The 25,051-nt window shown below is 50.6% G+C and overlaps 1 protein-coding gene across 14 annotated transcripts in view; it reads left to right on the plus strand.

Annotated features, from left to right (window-relative positions):
- Window positions 1-25,051, plus strand: part of DLG1 (discs large MAGUK scaffold protein 1) — an 83,517-nt gene that overhangs the window by 38,226 nt on the left and 20,240 nt on the right. For 4 of the 14 annotated variants that reach the window (XM_081862293.1, XM_081862294.1, XM_081862295.1 and 1 more), the window contains 9 exons: window positions 9,255-9,308; window positions 12,051-12,101; window positions 12,793-12,917; window positions 14,008-14,177; window positions 14,778-14,914; window positions 16,791-16,935; window positions 17,771-17,897; window positions 21,718-21,874; window positions 22,483-22,585. In XM_081862293.1, the coding sequence (XP_081718419.1) occupies window positions 9,255-9,308; window positions 12,051-12,101; window positions 12,793-12,917; window positions 14,008-14,177; window positions 14,778-14,914; window positions 16,791-16,935; window positions 17,771-17,897; window positions 21,718-21,874; window positions 22,483-22,585 (1,069 nt within the window). Of the gene's footprint in view, window positions 1-2,733; window positions 3,044-7,975; window positions 8,066-9,254; window positions 9,309-12,050; window positions 12,102-12,792; window positions 12,918-14,007; window positions 14,178-14,774; window positions 14,915-16,790; window positions 16,936-17,770; window positions 17,898-21,717; window positions 21,875-22,482; window positions 22,586-25,051 lie in introns of all 14 variants that reach the window. The other 10 variants (XM_081862290.1, XM_081862297.1, XM_081862299.1 and 7 more) reach the window with 5 other exon arrangements.

Raw genomic sequence — 25,051 nt, forward strand, 5'->3', positions numbered from 1 at the left:
AAGATGACGGAGAAACAAGAGGGGGGTGTATTGGACTGTGCAGCATCCCTCCTCCCCGCAAACAAAGGTTTGCCAAAGTGGGGGGGGGGGAGCACAAACTGAGGGCTGGTGTCACCTGTGTCATCACATCCTACTGAGGATTGAACATGCTCAGTGGCTTAGAAATCCCTTCTCCTGGGAGAAAGAGGCCACTGGCTCTCTCCCCCCAGCTGAGTGCTCTTGTGCAAGCAGGAAAATTATTGGGGGCTTCCTCAGTTTGGGAGCAGAAGCAGATTTACGCCCCCCCCCGATGACTTGTGTGAGCTGGTGGCACTCCTGCACTGGTCGGGGGGGACGGGGGACGGACTGACCACGATGGCGTCTTCACTCAGTGGTATATTGCTAGTAAAACCACCGTGGCTTCTGAGTCCCTCTGCCTCCAGCCCCCGGCTGCAGCTTGTTTCTCCCTAGGCATGCTGAGTGCTGGGGGGGGGGACTGAGGAGCGGCAGAGGTTTCACCCGTGATATAGCGCTGAATGAAACCCCCATTGTGGTGAGCCCCTCATACCGGTCCTGGGCGATATATCAATATATTGCCAGGCCTGAAGCTGACCTGCCTATAATTTCTTCAGTCTCAAGTCTTACTTTGGCTACTTTCCAGTTCTCTAGAATGTAGGCTGATTTTAGGGACAAGTTATGTAATTTCCTTAGAAGACCAGCATTCCCATTTACATTCGTTAACTCACAGGTGGATGCTGTGGGGACCTGGTGACTGGTTAACTTTTAATGTCAATAAGCCCTTGTTGGCATGTGGCTCAATTTTTTGGGTCTCTCTCTCTCTCTCTCTCTCACACACACACACACAGAGAGAGAGAGAGAGAGAGAGATTAAATTCCGCTTCTCTCCTTCCCAAGTACTCTGTTTGCTCCCTTGTGTAATGCTCCATCCTCTCCCCGGCTGGTCTCTTGCTTCTGATGTATTTAAAGACACGGCTGTTGTTTTTATTATGCATCTCTCAGATTTTTTCTGCCTTCCCACTCGCTGCTGGGAACTAGAGCAGTGCTTCTTGCCAGTGGTGTCTGTTTGGCAGGGATGGTGTGAGCTGTCAGTAGATTTGAAGAGCCCAGATTGTGCCTCAATTCGCCGGCCATTTCCCAGGGCCAGGAGTGGGGCTGCAGTTCTATCCCTCTCTCTGAGGTCATGTGCTTTCCCCAAGCCAGTGCTTCTTGCAGATCATAGAATCCTAGAATCCTAGAAGAGTTGGAAGAGACCCCAAGGGCCATCGAGTCCAAGCCCCTGCCAAGCAGGATGGTTGTGTGAAGAGAAAGCCCTGTGGGCGAGCGAGCGCCTGCCTGTGTGTGGAAAGGCTCCATGCTGCTGGGACACCTGCACAGTTGAGGCCTCCGCCATGTGGAGCCCCTACTCACGAGCAGGCACTGGCAAACGGGGCTCCTTTCTCACACAGCTGTGTGCAGCATGTAGTTCTTGGTGGTGTGTATGTGGAGGCAGCTCTACGGTGCCAGGTGAGGCCAAAAGGACAGCCCTCTGCTCCCCACACTTAGGCCAAGGAGTCTGGAGAGGGTCGCATCCTGCCCTCTTGTGTGCAGTTGTGTACGGAAATGGCTTGGGGATTCTCCAGTGATGGATTCGTTGTCATACAGACACACAACCAAATGCAGAAGCACCAGCAGATGTTTCCCTTCACATTTTTACGGTATATCACAGATGTCATCCTGAGCCACCAAATTGCCCCTTTCCCTTTCTCCAGACGACTTCTTCTTCTTTTTTTTCTTCCCCCGTAATGTTGGATGAATAATAATAATATAGGTTGCCACTTCATGTTTTTAGGTGAGATGGTGCATCATATTTTACTTCCAGTTTTAAAAGAAGCAATAGGAGATGCTTCCTTGGTTACCTAGCAACTGTGTGATATCCCACCTAGGTCCCCACCTCCAGTAATTCCTTTTAGCTCCTGCTGACGTGAAACCAGCTGGAATCAGACCCTCCTGCGCTCACTTTCCTCTTGTCTCTTAAGTTAAGGTTTCAGCAAGGGGGAAAGTGCCTTATTTGGGGCCAGTTGATGACCTTCCTCTTCTCCCTAGTAAGAGGCAGAGTGAAATCATGTCCTGCTCTGTCTTCCCTCCACTGTAAGGCGCATGTTATGTCTGTGAGCAGCTTGGCCCATGCAGGGGATACTTGGGACAGGTCCCTTGTCCTGGGGCCATGTGATGAATCCAGAGGCAGCTAATCGTGTGCTCCTTGCTGTGTTCTGCCCAGGTGTTTGATGCACCTGAGCTTTGCCAGCTTTTTATTCATGTATCTCAAGGATTTATATGTCCCCTTTTAGGGCATAGCCCTTACAAGATCATATACAGTCGTACCTTGGATCCCAAACGCCTTGCAACTCAAACATTTCAGCTCCCGAATGCAGCAAACCCGGAAGTGAGTGTTCTGGTTTGCAAATGTTTTTTGGATCCCGAACGTTCGACGCGGCTTCCAATTGGGTGCAGGAATTGGGTGTGCCTTGGTTGTCAAACGTTTTCAGAAGTTGAACAGGCTGTACCATGATGAGGAAAGTTCCATTAAGATTCACCAGAATGGTCAGACCAAAAGAATTCTGTGTCCTAAGAATGCCAGGAGGAAACAGCGACCTAAAAACTTTGGGGAAGGAAAGTCTTCAGGTCAGGAGCCACCTTGGATTGAGCTGTTCCGCAGACGTTGGTGTCCAGTTTTCTTTCTCCTGTTCCCTCACAGTGGTGGCTCTGGCTTGCCTCCGAGGAGGTCTTGGAAGTCACACATGACCCCTGCTTCCCAGGAAGGGGCTGAAGAAATGGTCTCCTCCCCAGGGAGTCCAAGAGCTGGTAAACCCAGGGAAAGAGGCCCCAGAGTGTCTCAACGGTGGGCCCCTGCGCCTCTCTGCTGCATCCACTGCCCCCTGAATTCTGAGCTGTCGAGTGAGGTGGATGCAGACCCTCTGGTTAATCCACAGAGCCCATCTCTAAGGACTAGTTCCCACCCGGCAGCCCCTTGCACCTCCAAGACAGAAGCACAGCAGCCTTTGGAGGTAGGGGATCAGAGTTGTGGCCTTCTCGTACTCTACCACTCTTTGTCTTCAGCAGCTGCAATCCACAAGATTAGCTTGGGGGCAGGATGGTTTGGGAGGTCTCTGGAGTCCTCCTCACCTAGCAACTGGAGCCTACCACACCACACACTCCCTCACTTGGTAGCTCCTCCAGCGGGGACGCTTCCTCCTCCGCCTCCTTCACCCTCTCTGAGGGGGGCTTTTCCTTTGCTTTGGAGAGAGGCAGTGTGTTTCCAGCAGTCCTGGGGGGGGGGGGTTACAGCTTTTGGGTATCTTGGTTGCCTCCTTTGCAGGGCCTGGAGGCAGCATTCCATTTGAGTGCAGAAGGGCTGGCCTGGCCTTGGCAAGCAGACCTGGCCCTCCCCAGCACACCTGCAGCCATGCGATGTACTGCTGAGCATTTGCCCTCATGCTCAGTCGTGGCGCAGGGTCTCAGGCTTCCTTGCCGTGTTGGAGTTTGCAGCATAAAGGCACTGTGGACGTGCCAGGTGACCTTTGGCGCAGCTTCTCTTCCCTCTGCAGAGCATTGATTCTGTTTGCCTGGCAAAGGGGCCGACAGCGTGTTGCCCAATGGGACGCCTTCTGTCTCTGGAGAGGGCGTGCAAAGCCGGGCTTCTGCTGGACTGGCCAGGAGAGCATTTTGCTCGGCTGTCCGAAGGAAATGTGCCACTGCCTCTCCGCTTCTGCCTGGGCTCCCTTTTAGCTGGCCGAGCAGCTTAACTGGGCTCCCAGATGGCCGCCTGTCCCCCCCCACGCAAGTGCTGCTGTGGGGCTCCTGACGGCTGTGAAGTGGGGCCTCTGAGGCATGCTGGCTCTGCCGCCAAGGCCTGGGCAGACGCACCTCCGGGGCTCCAGCCCCAGGATGCAGCCGGGCAGCCGCCTTGTGCTTCAGCCACGTTGCCTGTGGCATCCAAACACAGGGGCAGGTTCACCAACCTGCGCGACAGTGTGAAGAAGAGCCCCACCAAGAGCACCGCCAAGGTGAGGGCCGCCAGCGGGTGGGGCTCCGACAGCTCGTGGTCCAATTGCTCCTCAGAGAAGGTAAGGCCCCCCCCCCGGCTCCGCCCCAGCTCCTTCTTCCTCCGTGCAGGACTCCAGCGCAAGGCGTCAGCTGGAAGGGGGCTGGCGTGCTCTTGAAGTGCTTTCCTGCTCCCTTGAGTTGCCACGATGTCAGGCCAAGGAAGGCGGTTTCCCCACATGTTGGTTGTGAGTGAGTGAGTGTGCGGGAAACCTCAGGTTGGTTTTGTGAGGATTTGGTTTTCTGTGAATGGAACTGTAAAATTGTGCAACCCCCAGAGCCCACCCTTTGGAGGGGGGGGGCTTCAGCAGCAGGAGTGGTTTTTTAAACACTTTAAAAGGTATTTGGATGAGTGGGGGGCTCTGAGGGGGGTGCCTGATTCTTTGGTGGCTGCGTGTTTGTGGGGGCAGCACATGATGAGCAGGGCTCTCCACTGACCATATTGATTCTGTCCAATTCCAATAACCTATTTATAAAGCAGGTCACATGCTGTGTGCTTGTAGAGGATTCAGTTGGACCAGGGCTTGGCGGCCTTTTCTCTCACGCTTATCTGCTGACCGGGAGAAGGAACAGAGTGGGTGCTGGCCAGGATCCTGCCCCTCTTTCTCTGACCCCCTCTTCTCTCCCTTTTGGCCCAGGTCACTCTGCCTCACTAGGGGGCCATTGGCATTTGGTTGAGGGCTCCGTAAAAATAGGCCAAATAATTTGCCTGTGGCCCCAATTTAGAGGCTGGCTTGCTTGTCCTTTGCTTCTAAAGGGTGGCTGGGCCTGAGAGGTCTTTAGGGCACTTGCTTGCATCTTTAGTAGTATTAATTTGCATGTGCTGAACATTTACATAATGCCCAAGGGAGCTGTTTCTGCTTCGCACCCTGGCCACGCTTGTGCCCTGGGGAGTCACTTTGGCAGCGGTTTGACTTGACTCCCAGAGGGACACTCCATTGTCTCTCGAGGCAGATGGATGCCAGCAACAACCATTTATTTATTAACTTTTTTATACTGCTCTTCATCTGAAGATCACAGGGCAGTTCACAACATAAGCTTACGAAAGAAGAACACAAAGAACATAGGGAAAAACAAAAGTAAACTAATAATCTCCGTCCCACAAACACATTTCCAAGGCCATTTGAGTGTGTAATCAGCAAAAGGCCTGGTTATAGAGGAACATTTTCTCCTGGCACCCAAAGGTGTATAATGAAGGCTCCAGGTGAGTCTCCCTGGATGGATAGGATAGATGGACTCGGCCTTCAACGTTCTGTGACGGCTGTCTGTCCTGCTCCTTTCTCCTTTGGTCTTTAGTCTTAATAAACTCCCTGAAATTGATGTTGGGGTTGGGTGCATTTCTGCAAGACTCAAAAGGAGAGTGTGAGAGGGCTTGGGCAGTGGAAAGCTAGGTAAGTTGGGTGGTCTCTCTGCTTTCCTCCTCCTAAAGGTTTGCCTTGTATTCCCAGACAGAGCCTCCCCTGCCTGTGGCTAGAGGGGACCTCAGGGGGTGGCAGCCCCTTGAGAGGCCTACCTGGACTGCCCATTGTGGGAGGAAGGCACCCAAAGGTCTCCCCTCCTTCTGTTACAGTACTTGCTGCTCAATCTTCCTTGCTCGGTGGAAGTGCCTAATAGGACCAGTGAAGTAAAAATGGCAGGAGCATTATTCTTTTGAGTGATTGTGGATTCAGCCTTGTGTGTGCTGGATGCCTCTGGGTAGGTGGAGATGTCTTAATAGCATTGTGGTCCCCCCCCCCACCCCCTGATTCCCCCCCTGGCAGGGGGACGCAAGGGGAGGAAGGGGCACTCAGCTGCAGTTCTGCTCTGGCTCCCAGCAAGCCCAGGGCGCCCCCAACGTCTGAGGGTTTGACTTTGCGGATGCAAAAATATGACCTCCTGCTCCGCTTTTGTCAGCCTGCTTGGTATCTGTTGTCTTCCCGGTTTAGAGTGTGCCGCGTGAGCAGCTTATGGGCTCTGGTGATTAGGGGTGTGGGGAGCAGGAAGAAGAGATACTCGAATGCTTCTTCAAGTGCTGCTTTGTTGCTGCTGATAGATGCCTGTGCAGCCAGGCTTTACAGACGGCTGACTGTGCAAAAATTACTTTTAGTGGCCAGTGATCCTGTCAAGGGGTGGAATTAAGGATGTGAAGACTCAGGGGTGAGGGAGCATCCTGATAACTCCCCCTCCCATTTTTTGGAGGGGGGCATTTATTTTATATTTATTCAAGGGTTTATATACCACCCTATTGCAAATCCTCAGGGCAGTGCATAGCATAACACCATAAAAACATTTAAAAGCAGCATGAAGCATTCATTAGAATGACAGGCTACTTGACATTTTAAACTAGGCCTGGACCCGTTGGCACCAGAAGGTTTCCAGGAAAGTCAGAATTTAGAGTGGTGAGTGCTGAGCTCTTCTGAGCAAGCAGGATAGTGATGTCTGCCTGGCCCACCTTTGGCCCCGTGAGGCTTTTCCAGGCAAGCACACAGTAAGAGCCAGCTTGCCTCCTGTGCTCCTGAAGGTAGGACTCGAACCAGTGGCAGAGTCCCACTAAGCAGGTGAAGAGCTTTCTGACAGCGAGAGCTGTTCAGCAGCAGAACGGACAGCCTCTCCAGGGGGTGGCCTTTCCTTCCGTGGAAGTTTTGAAGTAGCAGCTGGATGGCCACCTGCCAGGGATCCGGCAGCGGCAGTTGCTAGCATTGTAATGACAATTTCCCTTTTCAAAACCAGAAAAATTCAGTGATAAAAAAGATGTCAGTTCATATAGCCTCTGTACAGCCATGGACACACACATATATATATGTTAACATATGAGCTAGGTTATAAGATATTATCTGATAGGAAAATCACTGATTGTATCTGTATTTTTTCTTTTCCTTTTAACAAAAAACCCCCCAAAAGTAAAAAAAAATACTGGGGGTGCACAGGGATTGGGAACCTGTGACTCTCCAATGGTTGCTGGACTCCAGCTCCCCCCCAGTGCCAAGGGGGCTGGGGACTGTGCAGAGGGGGAGGGGGAAAGGCCTGCTGGTTTAAGGCCACAGTTAAGTCTACCTCATCTTGGCCTCAGCTCTACAAATCCAGCTGATTGGAAGCCAAGGAGACTAGAACAGATGTGCCACAAGTTGTGCTTGCTAACGCCTTCCAGTGCCAAATCCAGGAGAGCCTGGGACTGGCAAAAATGCTCCATGTTGTCCTGGGTCTCTGAAACACAGCTGCAGATCCGACTCCTGGGGTCCTTTGCAGCAGTGCCTCTCCGAGGGAGACCTCCCTCTGCCCCACGGTCTAGCGCAGTCTGCATACTGGCCTGGGCCCTCTCCCAGGAGGACTCCACACAGGAAAAGGTACTCCAGCCTCCTCCTATGGATTGGGGTCTGAAAGCCCAAGGAAGGGGCACATGGAAAGTAACTGACAAGCCGTTGTGACTTTCAACACTGCACAGCATCTTCATTGGTAAAGGGGCACAAATGTCACAGCATCAGCCTTCGCTTCCAGTTTCCTGGAGCTTTGTGTTTTGTGGAGCTTGAGCCAACTTAGAATTGTAGAGTTGGGAGGGACCCCAGGGGTCAGCTAGTCCAGCCCCTTTTATGAGGAAGCCTTGACCCTCAGAATCACTTGATGAGTCGTTGTGTTGTGCCTTGCTGGTGAGAAGAAAAGGGGAATGTGTGTGTATGTTTGTGTTTTCCAAAAGATGCTGGGGTTGCAAGTTTGTCTTCGGAGCAGCCCCTGCTGGACCTTTGCCTACAACGGCCCCAAATGTCAGCCACATGCGCTGGGGTCTTAGGCGATCCTTCAGCATTTGGGGAATGTCTGCGCTGCAGCCAGTTCCATCCGCGAAAGCCGGGGGGGGGGGGAGTGCCTCTTCCACCCGCAGCCTTTAGATTCATCTCCTGACTTCTCTCCATTCATGCTTTTAGATACCAGAAGCTGTTCCTCTTTCTCTTCCCGTTGTCTCTGTCCTGCCAGTCCCTGCTGAGACCACACTCATCCCATCTTCCATCTCACAGGTTTTTATTCCTCACCCCACCCCCTGGCATGCCAGGGCCTGTCTTGCTATGGCTGTCTCTGTGATTGCATGCCCGTTTGGTCCTGGGGGTCCTTGGAACTCAGCGTAGCTTTTTCTTCCCCTTTGGGCATGCTGCAGAATGGAGTGGTTGCATTGCCTCCTTGGGTTGGCTGCATGTGCATCTCAGTGGCAGGGGAAGGCTTTTCCTGCAGAAGGCCCCAGGCCAGGCAGGAGAGCCGCTGCCCAGGAGCCTGGCTCAACTGCTGTGGCCCCTGCCATGAAGACGCTGGCCTGTTGACCTCTCAGGACTCCTGCTGCACAGCGGTGCTGGGGGACCTGCTCCCACTGCTGAATCTGCTCAGAGGCCAGGCTCTTCTAGGAAGATGCCCGCTGACTTCATGGTCCGACTGAGAGGAGGGGAAGCGGGCCTTGGCACTCACGGCGCGCCTTGCTGTAAAAGGCAGATGGGTAGGCTGGCTAATCCAGGCTAATTCTTTTCTCAGCTGAGTCATTCTCCACATACATAAAAGATGCCTCCTTATATTTGGCTCAGCAAAGCACTCTCTAAGTTGCTGGTCTGGAGCAGTTGCATAAGGAACTGCTTCCTGTTCTGGAATGTGAAGGTGAACAGCTTGGAAAAATAATTGTTAATGTTTATTGTATGGCACCACCAGTGTCCTGGTGCTTTATAGTGAATAAGATGACAGGTCCCTGTCCCAAGGAGCTTACAGTCTAACATTAGTAGTTTTTGAGGAGAGTCAAAGAAGAAATCATGTCCAAATGAAGAGAACTAAAAGGTGGGTTGGGGAGTGCAAGCAGGCAGTAAGGGACGCCCAGCTCTTGCTCTAGCACATAACATTTGTCTTCTCACAAGAGCAGAGAAATATATGGGTTGGGGAGGTTTATGGGATTGCGTCAGCAAAGCATGCCTGTTGCACTCTGGCTTCAAAATGGGCTGCAGTTTATTAACCGCTTTGGTAGGGATCCGTTTTGCTCTTTCAGCTGCAACTGGCCTCTTCCTCTGGGTGTTCCCTGGTATTTGCTGTCAGGAGCAAGCAGCTTGACCCTGTTGCACTGCAGAGTGGGCAACCCAAGGGAGCGGCAGTCATCTGCCCAGAAAGAAACAAGGCTCTGTGGCTTCCCTTTGGGCATTCCTTCTCATGCACGGCTGTTATCTTTTTAATCCTAAGGCAAATCCTCCTCCAGTGGTGGTGAACACCGAAACTTCGGAGACCCCAACCTACGTAAGTGTCTATTGATATTTAATTGCCTTGTATGTCTTTCCAATGAAGCTCAGTGAAAACATATGCTCTGTGCTGTTTCTAATTTTTTTTATTTAAAAAAGTGGTGAATCCACATTTAGGCAGTTATGCTTTAGCTTCCCATATCACCTGGGCTATCTATCTATCTATCTGCAGGGAAATAAGAAAGCTCTTTCTGGTGGGGAAAGAGAGAAAATCTCTTGCCATGTTAGAAGTTGGGGGTGAACCAGTTACACTTGATAGGTTTGAGGCATCTGCAATGCAGAGCTAGCACTGGGCATTGGTTGCCCCATGATGGGGTGGCATCTGCCATCAGCTCCTAGCTCAGCTGAGATAGATGCCCAGACCGGGGTGTAAGGGGAAGGGGGCTCTGCAACGGAGTTTTGTGGGTGGAAGCCAAATGGAACTCCAGGCTCAAAGGCAGCATACAAAGTGTCTTGCTGGTTCAACCCAAAGTTTACACTAGATTAGAACTGGGGAGCTTTTGAGAGGTTGCTGAACTTACAACTACCATTGGCTTAGCAAGCATAGCCAATTGCCAGGCATGATGGGAGTTGTAGTTTAGCAACACCGGGAGAGGACAGTTCCCCACACCTGCCCTAGACCAACATTCTGTTGGCAACAGTAGCTGGACAGATGTCTTTGGAAACTCACAAGCAAGACATGCTGGCTAATAACTATTTAAAAATAAAATAAAATTAATTGCTTACCACAGGAAAAAATGTCTCAAAGTGACTTACAGTTTTTTTTTAAAAAAAGCATACCAAATGTAAAACACACCAAATGATTTCAAAGAATTAATATTTTTTTAATAAAGTGCCCATCCTGCAATAACATAGCACAGCTCCCATTCCACTCATCTGAAAGATGAGCCTGGGGTAAAGAAGCACATCTTCACTGTGCCTAAAGGCGCATCTGTCTAGGGAAAGCATCCCACAGTTGGGTAGCCACCACTGAGAAGGCCTGATCCCATGCTGCCATCCACCACTCAAAGGAGGCACACAAAGAAGGGCCTCAGGTGATGAATGTGGGGCCTGTTGATGCCTGTGTGAATGAGAAGCAGAGTTACGTGCCATCTGCACGTTGATAACGGCACATTCCAAATCCCTGGAGGACCCCACTCTCTTCCATTCTTACGCTCACCTTGAGACAGTGGAGGAGAATCGTTCCTCACAAGTCCCAGGGTGGCTTCTCACATGACGGAGGTGTTCTCTGTTTTGGTACAGGGCCATTTCCAGCCCTCCTTTGCCGGCAGGGCCAGACCCCAGTGCAATGCACAGCGGTCTTTGCAGCTGCCACACTCCAGAAGCCTCAGGTGCGCTTAAAAGTGGCCTCCCCACCCCTCAGTCACCTGACCCATTTTCTGGCCAGCTCTTTCTGCTTCCTGTGTTCAGATAGTGCAGAAGCACAGCAGCAGCCCCTTCGGCGGAGGGCTGTTTGTTCCCGACCTGTCGCCCTCGCCAGCGGAGTAATGCAACACCAAGGACTCCTTTGAGAGCCTTTGCTTTGTCTGGAGCCAGCCTGGAGGAGATCAGGTTCCACATGTTAATGACTTTGGGCTGGCAGCCTCTTGCCCTGGAAGCAGGATCACATGTTGAACGCAGAGTCTGCTTCCAGCGGGAAGGAGCAAAACGTGGCATTTTGCTTGACTGGTGGCTTGAACAGGAGTGGTCCTACAAGCAGCTGTTCAGGCACCTAAAGGTCTGAGCAGCTGCATTTTGAGCAAGCTGCAGGGATGCCCAGGACTGGCTGCTGAGGGCTGTGTGAAGACTTTGATTGAATCTAGTCATGCCTCCCTTTCTCCAAGGAGCTCAGGATTGCGTCTTCAGATGGATCTCTTTTGCATTGGTTTTCCCTCCAGAACAAGGAGATTGATAAGCCATCAGAGGATCACAGGGCAGTTTACAGTATAAAAACACAAAACTACACACCATAATAGCAAGCAAACCCCCCCCCCCCCAGTTTATAAGGCCATAGAGTATTGAATCAACCCAAGGCCTGGGAGAAGAGGGAAGTTTTTGCCTGGTGCCTAAAGATTTGTAATGAAGGAACCCAATTGTGTAAAACTTTGGATTTGTTTGAATTCCATTTGAACAGCACTTTTATTGAAGTCCTCAGCTACTTTGCAGCTATTGTTAAAACAAACTATCCAGATATTTCGGTAGCACATAGAACTAGCATGGCAAACTTTTCAAGTTTTGTTTATTAAATAAGTCCAATTTAGGCAGCAGAAAGTTTTCTTCACAGTTTATCCAATCACATTTCCCCAGAAAACCCACACCACTAGTCTTAAGCAGGTGACTGCTTCCTTTCCTCATCTACCCAAAGGGAGTGTTAGGAAGAGTCAGTCTCTGAAGAAGGTGGTCAAGTCAGATGGCAAACTATTTGGTGTTTTCCAAGTTAGCCAGTCAGTCCCTGGGTCTGTCAGCACCTGTTGCTCTGCTGTGTTTTTCTGTTCCTTGAGCAACAAAATGTTCTCTTTCTGGAATGGGGGGAGGGGGCTTCTTGTATTTATTTCTGTCTCTAGTGTGCATGCACACACCAGCAGGAAATGGGAGTTCTTAATATTTTTGCAATCTCTCCTCCCCTTGCATGGTCCCCGCGGCAGTTGCACCAAGCAGAGTGAACCATCAAACATGGTGTCAGCAGCCATCAGCCGGGGCCATGCTGCACACGCTTCCTCTGAAGAATCCACAAACATTCCATGCTTTTGTCTTCATGTAGGTCAATGGCACAGATGCAGATTTTGAATATGAAGAAATTACACTGGAAAGGGTAAGGAGGAGCTCCTACAACCTTTGATTTCCCAAGGGCTTTGTTTTTTCTCTCTATTTGGGAGGGTTGCTTCTGCTTCCCTCTCTTGGCTGCTGCCCTGCTCTTATGGCTTCTTAATGCCCATTTGCCAGAGGAGCTCTGTTGCCTGGCGTGGTTCATGATGCTCTGGCCAAAGCAGGCAGGAGAGGCAGGTCTGCCTGGCCTCATGGCACCCATCCTGCTGCTGCCGTGGCTTTTTGGAGCTGCCGTTCCTCACACACGTGGCTCCTGGAGTAGAGCCTGTTGGAAGGGCCACAGCTCAAATTCTTGCTCTGGGTGGGGGCTATAAGCCAGGTACTGATCCTTGTGGCAAATGTACGAGATGGAAAGTTCCAGCTGCAAGCTTTTCTGCCAGCCAGATTCCTGGGCTATCATCTAGCATCAGGAAGGTGATGGGGGGAGAGTTGGCTAGTGCCAAGACCTTCATGTGCGGTTTCAACAATCATAATGAAATAAGTTTAAATTCATTCCTTTTACTGTTAATTTTCCTGTGGAGCTGACAGTTTCCCCCGTCAAATGGAAATGTTGGCACCATGCAGCATTTCCTGCTTCCTTCCACACGCTGACAACCCCTCTTAGCTCATCCCAAAGTATACTTTGAAGTCGGTGTCCCTCTTGGCCGATCACAGGTGCTTTGGTTGTCTTCCCCCAGGGCAATTCAGGACTTGGCTTCAGCATTGCAGGAGGTACGGACAACCCCCACATTGGGGACGACTCGAGTATCTTCATTACAAAGATCATCCCGGGAGGAGCTGCTGCGCAAGATGGAAGATTGCGGTACGTCAGTTCCTTCTGTGTTCCAGCCTTTGGCTCCATCTAATGTCCATCTTCTCAACAGTCCGGGAAAAGAGACAGCATGGCTGCTGTTCCTGCAGAGAGCAAGCTGAGCTGGTGTGGGATTCATCCAGTCCTGATTCCTGGCTCTTAGGAGGATGCTTGCAGCAGCCTGCAGCCTTCAGCATTAGCCGTCTCTCCAGGGTTGGCCATAAGGCAGAACTGGGGAACCTGTGCCCCTCCAGGTGTTCCCATCAGCTGCAGACAGCAGGCCCCAAGGGGGGGGGGGCTCTAGGCCAGTGGCACTGGAGGCCTTCCGAGACCAAAGGGCGCCCTTCTAGCCCAGCATCTTGTTACCAGTGGCCATCCAGGTGCCCATTATGGGCAGCCCAAAAGCAAGACCTGAGTGCAGCAACAGCTCCTCTCTGCTTGTGGTTTCCAGGAACTGGTTTTTGGAAGCATTAATGCCTCTGACGGTGGAGAAAGAGGATAACCATTGATAACCCTCTCCTTCATGAATTTGTCTCTTCCTCTTTTGAAGCCATCCATGTTGGTGACCATCCTATGGCACTGAATCTTAGTTTGTGTGTGTGTGTGTGTGTGCTGTGTAAGAAGTACTTTCGTCCTACCTTCCATCTACCATCATTGAGTTCCATTCAATGAGCCCATGGATTTAGCATTCTTCGTGAGTTCTTTTTGGGTGTGAGGAGGGGTGTTGAAGCACATAGCTTCTGACTTTGTGAAGTTTACCTGTAGGCCCGACACCATTGCAAATGTGTTGAGTTCTCTGATTAGGGAGGTTGCTGTGCTTATGGGGTCTGGTGTTGTGACCATTAGGTCATCTGCAAAGAGCCCTAATTTATAGGTTCTGCCTTTTATTTCCACTCCCTTGATGTCTGTGGCTGCTCGGATGCGGATTGCTAAGGGTTCCAGAGCCAGGATAAATAAGAAGGGAGACAATGGGCATCCTTGTTTCGTGCCTCTTTGGAATGGATTTAGCATTCTGAGAGGACAAAAGCACGTGTGTGTGTGTGTGTGTGTGTGTGTGTACACCTGGATGCCATTCAGGGCCATCTTTGCTCTCCACCTTCAGGGTGAACGACTGCATTTTGCGTGTCAACGAGGTGGACGTCCGTGATGTGACGCATAGCAAAGCCGTAGAAGCCTTGAAGGAGGCAGGCTCCGTAGTCCGGCTGCATGTCAAGAGAAGAAAGCAAGTAACGGAAAAAATCATGGAGATCAAGCTTGTGAAAGGCCCCAAAGGTTTGTGGCGGAAGGGAGCAAGCCATGCTTAGTTTAGGGGTGGGATGGGGGTGGCTGCAGCTCCTCTTTGTGGTGGTTAGCCTGCCTGCAGTTCTCAAAGGCCTGAGCATTTGGACTGCACACAGCAGTCCGTGGTTTTGGTTGGAAATTCCAGCCGCTCCTGTGGAAGCTGGAAGAGAGCCCATGCCTTCCTGTGGGCAGCCTTCCCCCCCAAGTTACCACTGGTGGACGACTGTGAGCCTTCCAGCACATGGACTGGGGGGGGTGGGGGTGTCCCTGCCCTTGCCTGATTCTCACCAGACCATTCCCTGCTCCAGAGTCCCCGGCTCAACAGTGGAACGGTCTCCCTCAGGAGGCTGGGGATTCTCCTTCCTTGGAGGTTTCTAAGCAGAAGTTGAATGGCCCCCTGTCATGAGTGCTTTAGCCAAGATTCCTGCATTGCAGGGGGTTGGACTAGATGACCCACGGGGTCCCTTCCAGCTCTACCATTCTACCATTCCTCTGGACTGTGGTCAGATACTTTGACATGCAAGCTGGTTGTAGAGTTGCAGACAGTCTGCGGACGTTGTGCTGACGACAGTCTTTGCTCTCTTGAAGCAGGTCTTGGGTTTAGCATCGCTGGGGGTGTTGGAAACCAGCACATTCCTGGAGACAACAGCATCTATGTCACCAAGATCATTGAAGGAGGTGCAGCACACAAGGATGGCAAGCTCCAGATTGGAGACAAACTGATGGCTGTGAGTTGAAGTTGCAGGATCCCTCTGTTTTTGGCACAGCTCCACAGAGGCTGTTCTCAAAGCCAGGGGTTGCCCTCCTTTCATGCAGGACTCTTTGTTGGGAGCCAATGAGTCATTTCTAAGCTACAAAGCCGCCTTGGGGGTCTCCCTGAGTCTCTGCAGTGTTGCCAGCTGCATCTTGGCAGGTCAGTGGTTTATCATGGAGAAGACTGCAAAGCTCACTTGACTGCCTCTGGCTTATCAGCGCCAGATGTATCCAGTTTTCTTTGCTGGGAAACGAGCCCTGGACTCAGAACACCTTGCACAGCTAAGAAAATCCTCTAAATGGCTCTGTAATATGGGAAGTCAAACATGGGAGGGCTGGACAGTCCTTAAGAGGCCACTGTCCGTCCACAGAAGAGGCTCTAATGTACAAAGACAGCAGTAGAGAACTGAAAACAAGATATGCTTGACGATAGAAAACCCCGAGGTCTGTGCACTAGGGCTCATGTGCTGGCCCCTTGTGCTGCTCTCAGCCATTCCTGGGAGAATCCAGCCAGTGCCATTTAATCAGGCTGTCCAGGGCCTGGCCTGGAACTGGGCTTGTAAACAAGGGACTTTGTTTTGGATTATGGTTTTGAGCATCATAACTGAGAGGAAATGTGGAAATGGAAGCAGTCCTGATAATTAAATGACAGGAGATTTAAGAGATTAGGATTACATAATATAGCAGCATAGTTAAAGACAGCTAAGAAGACAGCTCTTGATAAGGAATCATGAAAATGAAGCCAAACCCCAAAGGAAGCCCTTCAGCCAATAAAATAAAGCTGCCCCCATTGAAATGCCTTTATGAAAAAGTACAGTGAGAACAAGAGCAGAGCTGCTCTGTGCTGGATCAGGCCAAAGGAGAGCCATCTGGGCCAGCATCCTGCTGTGGTCAGCCAGGCAGCTTAGAAGCAGGATTCCACCCAATGGTGGTTTCCTGCAGGTAGTGGGCAGAGAATAGAATTGGGGACTCACGTTGAGCTCCCTGCTGGACTTTGTAGGCACATCCTGCAACAAGAAGGAACACAAGCTTTTGCCAAAAAAGTGCAAGTGGACAGTAAGGTGCTTAAAAAAAAAAGAATTTAAGGAGCACATTGCTAAAAGCATTAAGACCAACAAGAAGCCCTTTAAAGGTGTTAGTAGCAGGATACTGTTGGGGCGGCAGTTGGACCCTCAGATTAGGATGGTTGGTATTAAATTTCTATACCACCTTTTATCTGAAGATCACAGGGCACTGTGCAATATAATAACAGAAAAATAGCATCATAATAACAAAAGAAAACAATACCCCACCATAGTTTAAAAGGCCATAGATTGTAGTATAATTATTAAAGTTGAATGGCAAGCAAGTCAGAGGAGGATAAGGAGCGAACCTCTTGTGCCTGTCTTCACAGCAGAAGAAACAGGGCGGATCCCAGTGCCAGAACTCACTTCCACAGGAAGGAAGTCTGAGAAACTGTTAGTGGGTAACCATTTCAGGAGGATTTTGTGAGGGGGCACCCCACGGGACTCCACCTGCACAAGGTCCTGCAAAATAAATGCCCTGTCTTCCTCTGAGAGACCTTTGGAGGAGGAAGGGTCCCTCATCCGACAGTCATCCAGAGTGGGAGCTTGTTGGAACAGAGGACCAGCCTAGAACGCACTGCTCCTGGACGTCCCAAATTGGCTTTTTTTTTTAAGACCATGTCAGTTGAGGCCAGTGAAAGCTGTTTCCAGTCGGAGTGGACAGCTGAGGCCCTTCTAGACACAAGGAGGTTGAATTCTGAGCAAAGTGCAGGCTCCTTCCTTACTGTTGTACGTGTGGGGCCAGAGACTTCTTAGGGATGAGTTCATCTCTCTCCCCCCCCCCTAGGTCAACAGCGTTTGCTTAGAGGAAGTGACACATGAAGAAGCAGTGACTGCCTTAAAAAACACCTCCGACTTTGTTTACCTGAAAGTGGCAAAACCCACCAGCATGTTCATGAACGACAGCTACGCCCCGCCAGACATCACCAACGGTGAGTTGTTCTCTGGCAACCAGCGATTACTGCACTTTGGCTCCTTCCTATGATGGAGCCATTCATACCTTGTACGGTGTGCTTGTAAAAGGAGATTTTCAGATTCTATGCCTGTTGGTCCGTTTCCTTTTTTTCGGTTATGTAAAAGATGATGTAAGCAATAATTTTCAAGAAATAGTAACTTAATTATTACAAAATCTCAAGGTGGCCTGTATATGGGAAAATGTGTTCATCTCATTAGTTTTTAAGAGAAAACAAGGCTTCAGTCTGCTGAAACAGTGGCTATGACTAACTTAGGGCTATTATTTTCAATGGGCCTACTCTGGGTAGGAAGGACTTAATAGGATACAACTCCCAAGTTCCTTGTATCTGTGCAGAGAGTTGTTTTTCTTAGGATGGGGCCAGGAGGGCTGTAGCTTCGCATGCAGGAGAATCCCAGGCCCCACCCAGTGGCAGCATCCCAGGCTGCCGTCTCCTTGAAGTTAAGACAGATGCATCTGGAGGCACACACTGAGGCATGCTATAACTTAAAACTCAGCAGGCATTTCCAAGGAAGCTGAAGGAATGCTGGATCCTGTGCACAACTTTAGCCATCCAAAGAAGCCCTCCCCCCGGCCAGCTGTTGGGAGGTCAGTTTCCCTCTCTCCGCAGGAGGCGGCTTGGCCCAGACATTAGGAAGCAGCTTGTGGGGGAAGGAGGCACTGGCAGAGTTGAAAGCAAAAGATTTGGCTTCAGCGCAAATGGTTTGCACAGTTTTTTCTGATGTGCCAATAAGTTAAGTTCCCACATATGAGACTTGCACAGAGTTCACCATCAACATTTCTCTCCTTCCCAGCTTATTCTCAGCCTGCCGACAACCACATCAGCCCATCAACCTACTTGGGGCAGACCCTTCCGCCAGCGTCGCCAGGGAGATACTCCCCTATCCCCAAAGGGATGCTCGGAGACGATGAGATCACCAGGTAGGGAGCTGCTGGGTCGTCCCTTGCAGAATGTCCCTCAAGGCTCCTGCGCCTCCTCTTCCTCTTCTGGACCCACACGTCCTGCCACAGTGGGGACATAGGTTTCCAGGCAGGAGTTGATCACGGTGTGGATTTGCCAAATATGCCTTCCTCTTAGCACGTACAGTGGTGCCCCGCAAGACGAACGCCTCGCAAGACGGAAAACCCGCTAGACGAAAGGGTTTTCCGTTTTGGAGGCGCTTCGCAAGACGAATTTCCCTATGGGCTTGCTTCGCAAGACGACAGCCCATAGGGAAATCTCCGGGACAGTGGGGAAGCGCAGCTCGTCTTCCCCGCTGTCCTCGGACCTCCTCCGAAGCCTGGCGGCGGGGCGGGGACACCTCCTCCCGCCGCCGGGCTTCGGAAGGATGCCCCGATGCCGGGCGGCGAGGCGGGAAAGTCTCCCCCCGCCGCCCGGCATCGGAACGATGTCCCGAAGCCGGGCGGCGGGGCGGGAAAGTCTCCCCCCGCCGCCCGGCATCGGAACGATGTCCCGAAGCCGAGCGGCGGGGCGGGAAAGTCTCCCCCCGCCGCCCTGCATCGGAACGATGTCCCGAAGCCGGGCGGCGGGGCGGGAAAGTCTCCCCCCGCCGCCCGGCATCGGAACGATGTCCCGAAGCCGAGTGGCGGGGCGGGAACGCCTCCCCCCGCCGCCCGGCTTCGGGGCGGGAAAGCCTCCCCCCGCCGCCCGGCTTCGGGGCGGGAACGCCTCCCCCCGCCGCCCGGCATCGGAACGATGTCCCGAAGCCGAGCGGCGGGGCGGGAAAGTCTCCCCCCGCCGCCTGGCATCGGAACAATGTCCCGAAGCCGGGCGGCGGGGCGGGAACGCCTCCCCCCGCCGCCCGGCTTCGGGGCATCGTCCCGATGCCGGGCGGCGGGGCGGGAACGCCTCCCCCCGCCGCCCGGCTTCGGGGCATCGTCCCGATGCCGGGCGGCGGGGCGGGAAAGCCTCCCCCCGCCGCCCGGCTTCGGGGCATCGTCCCGATGCCGGGCGGCGGGGCGAGAAAGCCTCCCCCCGCCGCCTGGCATCGGAACGATGTCCCGAAGCCGGGCGGCGGGCCGCGAAGCCTGGGCGCGCTGGCAACTCTCCGCAAGGAGCGCTCCCGCTGCTTGCGGAGAGGTCCGCGAAGCCTGTCCTGGACCTCTTCTGAAGGCAGGCGGGGGGAAAAGTCTTTGTCCCCCCTGCTTGCCTTCCCAGGGGCTTTTAAATCGCCCGGACAGCGGAGAAGTCCTCCGCTGTCCCGGGCGATTTTAAAATGCCGCCCGCCAGAAGAAGTCGGGGGAAGGCGGTTTCCATAGGAACGCATTAATTGATTTTCAATGCATTCCTATGGAAAACCGTGCATCGCAAGACGAAAAACTCGCAAGACGAAGAGACTTGCGGAACGAATTAATTTCGTCTTGCGAGGCACCACTGTATCTCCCTTTCATCCTGAGTTTGTGCTTCTTCAAAGTCCATGACGCCTTTATGACACCTTTGGTAAAGGCTGTTCTCCAGTTGGAGCACTTGCAGGCCAATGATTCCCAGTTGTCAGTGTTTATACTACTTTTTTTTAGATTTGCCTTGAGAGCGTCTTTAAACATCTTTTGTTGTCCACTGGTATTTAATTTTCCATTCTTAAGTGGCGAATGGAGTAGTTGCTTTGGAAGATGATAATCAGGCATCCGAAAAACATGACCAGTTGTTCTATCCCGCAGAGCCATAGGTGGGCTCACAGGAATCCAGAAACTCTGATTCCCAAAGAAGGCTTCCCACACTACCAGGTTGATTGGTGGTTTATTACAGATCAGGGCCTTCTTGGTAGTGGCGCCCGCCCTGTGGAACACCCTCCCACCAGATGTCAAAGGAAAAAAACAACTACCAGACTTTTAGGAGACATCTGAAGGCAGCCCTGTTTAGGGAAGCTTTTAATATCTGTAGGACTATTGTATTTTAACATTTTGTTGGAAGCTGGCCAGAGTGGCTGGGGAAACCCAGCCAGATGGGCGGGGTATAAATATTATTATTATTATTATTATTATTATTATTATTATTATTATTATTTAAAGGAAAAAACAAAATCACCAGGAAAGCTCTGAAGGCTCCCTCCTTGCCCCTGTTTCCAGGACTCTGTGGGGCAGACTCCCCAGCAAGAAGATGGCTTGTCTGCCCCCAGGCACTGGAGCAAATGTACTTGATACAGTAGAGCAGCCCACAGGTGGCCATGATCTTCACCACAGCCAAGGTTCCCCACAGGTGGCTGATATTGCTCTAATTAGGCCTGGAGCCTAGTATCCCATTCCCATGGATGACAACAACTCCCTTGCTTGAGCTGGTCAATTGACCTGCTTCCCAAGTGTGTTGCATGAAAGCTTAGTGTTACAGCTGCCACCAATTGTGAGTTTATTTTGAGTATTCAGCTGGTTCTAGCAGAGCTCCTGGAACAACTCACCGATGGTTCAACACAACCAGTCCAATTGCTTTGACATGGGTGATCTTTGCTCCTTCCACTACACTGACATTAGTTCACCTGTCTTCCCAAGTGATATGTAAAATTTTTCAGAGACACCATTGATCGAATCTTTTGAGGAGTTGGAGATGGTGGTCCATGTTATAAGTGGTCCATGTTTCACAAGCATGTAGTAAAGTTGGTAGTAGAATAGCTTTGTAAACGAGCATTTAGGTTTCCCTGCAAATGTCCTGGTCCTCAAACACTCTGTGCTTCAATTGGGAGAAAGCTGCACTTGCAGAGCTCAGGCGATGCTGGATTTCGGCATCAATGTGTGGAAATATAACTGCACAGGCAGGAGAAGAAACGTTACACCATTAAGTTGGATTTGTGGCACTGTGGAAGGGTTGTTTTGTGCTTGTTGGTGTTTCACTTTGGTTTTTGGGATATTGAGCGGTAGGCCATCCTAAATGTATTCACAGCAGCTTACAGGAAACTTGGCCTATTGCTCAGTATACCAAAAACCAAAGTGCACACACACTATGTTGTTATCAGCATATTGAACCTCTATGGTGGAAGTTGTGGGAACCCTATGTTGGCTATTTGCAGTTTAGTAGCTTCAGAGAGCTTGCTGGGGAGACCATGCATTAAAAAGGGACTCAAAAAGTACTTAAACAAGGTTTTAATAACAAAAACAAAAACTCCTTTTACACTAAAGATAACAGCAAACATGACCTAACTACCAACCCATTCCCCAGGGTAATGGGACAGCTAGGTGCTGCTCCTTATATACTACACCCAATTGCTGACACAGCTTGATTAACACAACTCAGCAGCACCTGCTATGTTTCACAGCTGTAAGACTGGGTCTCGTTATTTGCCCTGGCTCTTAAAGACATACACAACTTGTGAAACAATAATGAACCTTCACAGTTTAAAGTGACCATTCAACACCCTACTCTTTGCTTACAAGGCTTCACCAGGCAGAACCGCTCAGGGACCTAGTCCACCTGGTGGAGGCGGATCAGGCAGGTGGAAGAAGGAAGGGTAACCGTATTGCTCATAGGCCCTGTCTGGCCAAGACAGCCTTGGCTTCTGACTCTGACCAGCCTCGCAGTTTCATGACTGGCAGTTTCTTTATTCTTTATTCTTGTCTTTATTATGTTTTTATATATGTTGGAAGCCGCCCAGAGTGGCTGAGGCAACCCAGTCTGATGGACGGGGTACAAATAAAACAACAATTATTACTACTACTGTATTACCATTATTGTTGTTGTTGTTGTTAACTGACTGAAATCTAATTGACAAAAAGGTGTTTTGAGTTAATGGCGGGAATTCTCTCCATCTTTCAGGGAGCCACGGAAGCTGGTGCTCCATCGAGGATCCACAGGGCTTGGCTTCAACATCGTGGGAGGAGAAGACGGCGAAGGCATCTTTGTCTCCTTCATCCTTGCAGGGGGACCTGCAGATCTAAGTGGCGAGCTCAGGAAAGGAGACCGTATAATTTCAGTAAGATGACTGAAAGGGGAAGAGCAGGACTCTCCCTTTTTCTGACTCTGCTTGTTTTTTTGACCCTTGAGGAAGGTGGGCAGCATGTAGCCAGCCCATGTGGGGCACTGAGTGTGGGGCAGTGTGCTTCTTGGAACAACCAGGGGGACAGTTCTGGGTCTCACCAGCATCTCAGTCCACAGGTTGTCCCTTGGAAGGTCTTGCTTTATTTATTCATTGCATTGTATCCAAGGAGCTCATTTATTCCCCACAACAACCCTGTGAGGTAGGTTAGCCTGAGAGGCAGTGATGGGCCAAAGGTCACCCAATGAGCTTCATGGCCAGGTGGGGATTTGAGCCTGGTCTCCCAAGTCCTAGAATCCAGGACTCTACAATCTACACCACACTGCCTTTTTATTACTTATGTATTTATCTGTGATATTTATAAACCACCCACCAACCAAGTTCTCTGTGCAGTTTACATAATTTTGAGGGTCTAGGGTAGGTCAGCAGAAGGTGCCGGAGTCTGCAGCATCCTGCCCCTGCTCAAAGATCCCAGCCTTCACGTCGTTCTGCGCAGTGTCCCTCCTTGCTTTCCTAAATACTCTGTCTTTACATTTGTTTTGCAGGTAAATGGTGTAGACCTCAAAGCTGCAACTCACGAAGAAGCAGCTGCTGCCTTGAAAAATGCAGGCCAAGCTGTCACCATAGTGGCTCAATACCGTCCAGAAGGCAAGTGAATTACTGAGTTAATCCACCTGTCCTGCAGGGGAAAGCTGCGTTGATTAAGGCGTGGGGGGAGGGGAAGGGGGTTAGGGTACTGGCAACAGCAGGCAGAAAGAACATCTCTGAACGTGAGCAGAATGTGCCCACATGAAGCCCCGAGTTGGTTGGTTTCCCACCATGGGTTAGTGTTTCAGAGAAGGACACTGCAACACCCCCCCCCCACGTGCTGGAACAATGCCAGTTGCTCAGGGCAGGTGAGGTCGACATTGCAAGTGGCCAAGGGATGTGTCCTGCTCCTGGAATCGGCAGCGGAATCCTGTTCCTGTGCCAATGACTAGCCTAAAGAGTTTCGCCAGCCTGACTTCCCCCCTGCAGCTGTTGGCTACTCATGTACACTCCTCCTCATGTATACTCCCTTTCTTCCACTTCTTATACATGCCCTTTTTAACTCACAGCTCATCTGTAAGCTCCTTATGCAACCACATTGGTTTCCTTAGATGCCCCCCACTTTTCTTTCTTGTTGGTATTTTCTGCATTTGGGCCTTCAATATTTCTCCTTTTAGAAACTCGCATCCTTCTTGGACTCCCTTCTCTTTGAGTATTTCTGACCCTGGGATCTCATCCAGGAGCTCCTTCAGCTTTTTGAAATTCTTAAAGTCCAGAGTGTGTGTCTGACTATAGTGCACTCAGTTTTCCCCCCTTACCTCTGTATCCTGAAACCCAGGAGAACATGATCACTTTCTCCCAAGTTTCCAAGTACTTCCACTTTGTTGATCAGTTCCTCCCCATTGGTGAGGACCAAGATAGATAATCCTCTTGTTGCTTCTTCCACCTACTGGGAAATAAAATTGTCCGTGAGGCAACAGAGGAATTTGTCATTCTTGGCAGAGTTGTGAGTCCCAACAGTTATTGGGGATGTTGAAGTCCCCCAGGATTACCAAACATTCAAAAAGAAGAGATATACTAATCTGCTCTAATACGGCACCATCCAAGTCTTCAGTCTGGCTTAGCGGTCTATAGCAGACACCGACAGTAAGGTCACTGTTTCTTCTACAATTTTTACCCATATACTCTCACTCTGTTTTTCATGCTCCAGGTCATGGATTTCTTCAAATGTACGCATCCTTTATATATAATGCTCCTCCTCCTCCCTTCCTGTTCAGTCTTCCTTTTGAACAGGTTATACCCCTCAATTCCTACATTCTAGTCATGAGTCTCATCCCACCAGGTTTCAGTAATGCCTACCAGGTCATATTTGCCATCCTGTATTAAAAGCTCCCGTTCATCTTGCTTGTTTCCCATATTCTGTGCATTTGTGTAGAGACAACTGAAACCATGAGACATTCCCTGCAGCTGTTTCCTTCCTGCCCTTTAGCAGGTTTCTAGAGCACCACCTCAGTCTCCTGTGCATCAGTGAAGCTCTTATCCCAGTGTCAGGTGTCCTTTTGACGTTTGTCTTGTGTTTTCTCCCTCCGGCTCAAGATCTGGTTTAAAGACAAACATAGCACAGGTGTTGCAGGTCACTGCAGCAGCTCCCTCACCCTCCATGTCTCTTGGTCCTATGCACACCGAGAGACAGCGCTCTGGGCCTCCCCCTTGAACTCTCCCATTAAACACCCTTGCAAACATCCCTGTTGGCAAGCTCCCAGCATCTGCACTGCGTTAAGGCTGCCTGCTGCTGGCTGCTAGCTGCTCCCTCAGGCTGGCTTCCTCTCAGCTGTCACTCCTCCCCATCTGATCTTGTGCTCCAGCAGAGCAATCAGCCACACCTCCCAAAGACACAGGCTTCACTCTCTTCAGTCTCCTCCAGCAATCCTTCCCCCTCTTTGCAAGGCCAGTTTGCAGGCTCTGGTCACGAGCTCCCAGAATCTGCACTGAGCTACGTTTGAAGAGGGACAGAAACACCTTTGCTCCCAACATCTTCTCTTCCGGGACAGAAAGTTGACTGTTCAAAACAAGTAAAGATTGGACAATATTCCAAGAATATCTCAAAAAGTACTGTGATAATGCAAATCTCCTGACAGATTTAGATTGAATCTTGAATTACAAGGAAACCATAAAAGTAAAAATTACTCTTGATAAGTAACAGAAAAAATAAGAAAGTGCATATAGATTAATAAGGTGTAAGAGGTACAATGAGGTGAATCAGAAGTTAAGGTACAGTGGTACCTTGGGTTACAGAGGCTTCAGGTTACAGACTCCGCTAACCCAGAAATAGTACCTCAGGTTAAGAATTTTGCTTCAGGAGGAGAACAGAAATTGTGTGGTGGCGGCTGGAGGCCTCATTAGCTAAAGTGGTACCTCAGGTTAAGAACAGTTTCAGGTTAAGAACGGACCTCCAGAACGAATTAAGTTCTTAACCCGAGGTACCACTATATGTGTAATGTTAGATGATATGTTGTTAGTGTCTATGGCTTGTTTATGGTGTTTTCTGTTTTGTTTCTCTTTTATGTAAATTGTTTGGTAATAAAG

This window comes from Podarcis erhardii (assembly GCF_964252035.2).
Source record: "Podarcis erhardii genome assembly, chromosome: 5".
NCBI classification, from domain to species: domain Eukaryota; kingdom Metazoa; phylum Chordata; class Lepidosauria; order Squamata; family Lacertidae; genus Podarcis; species Podarcis erhardii.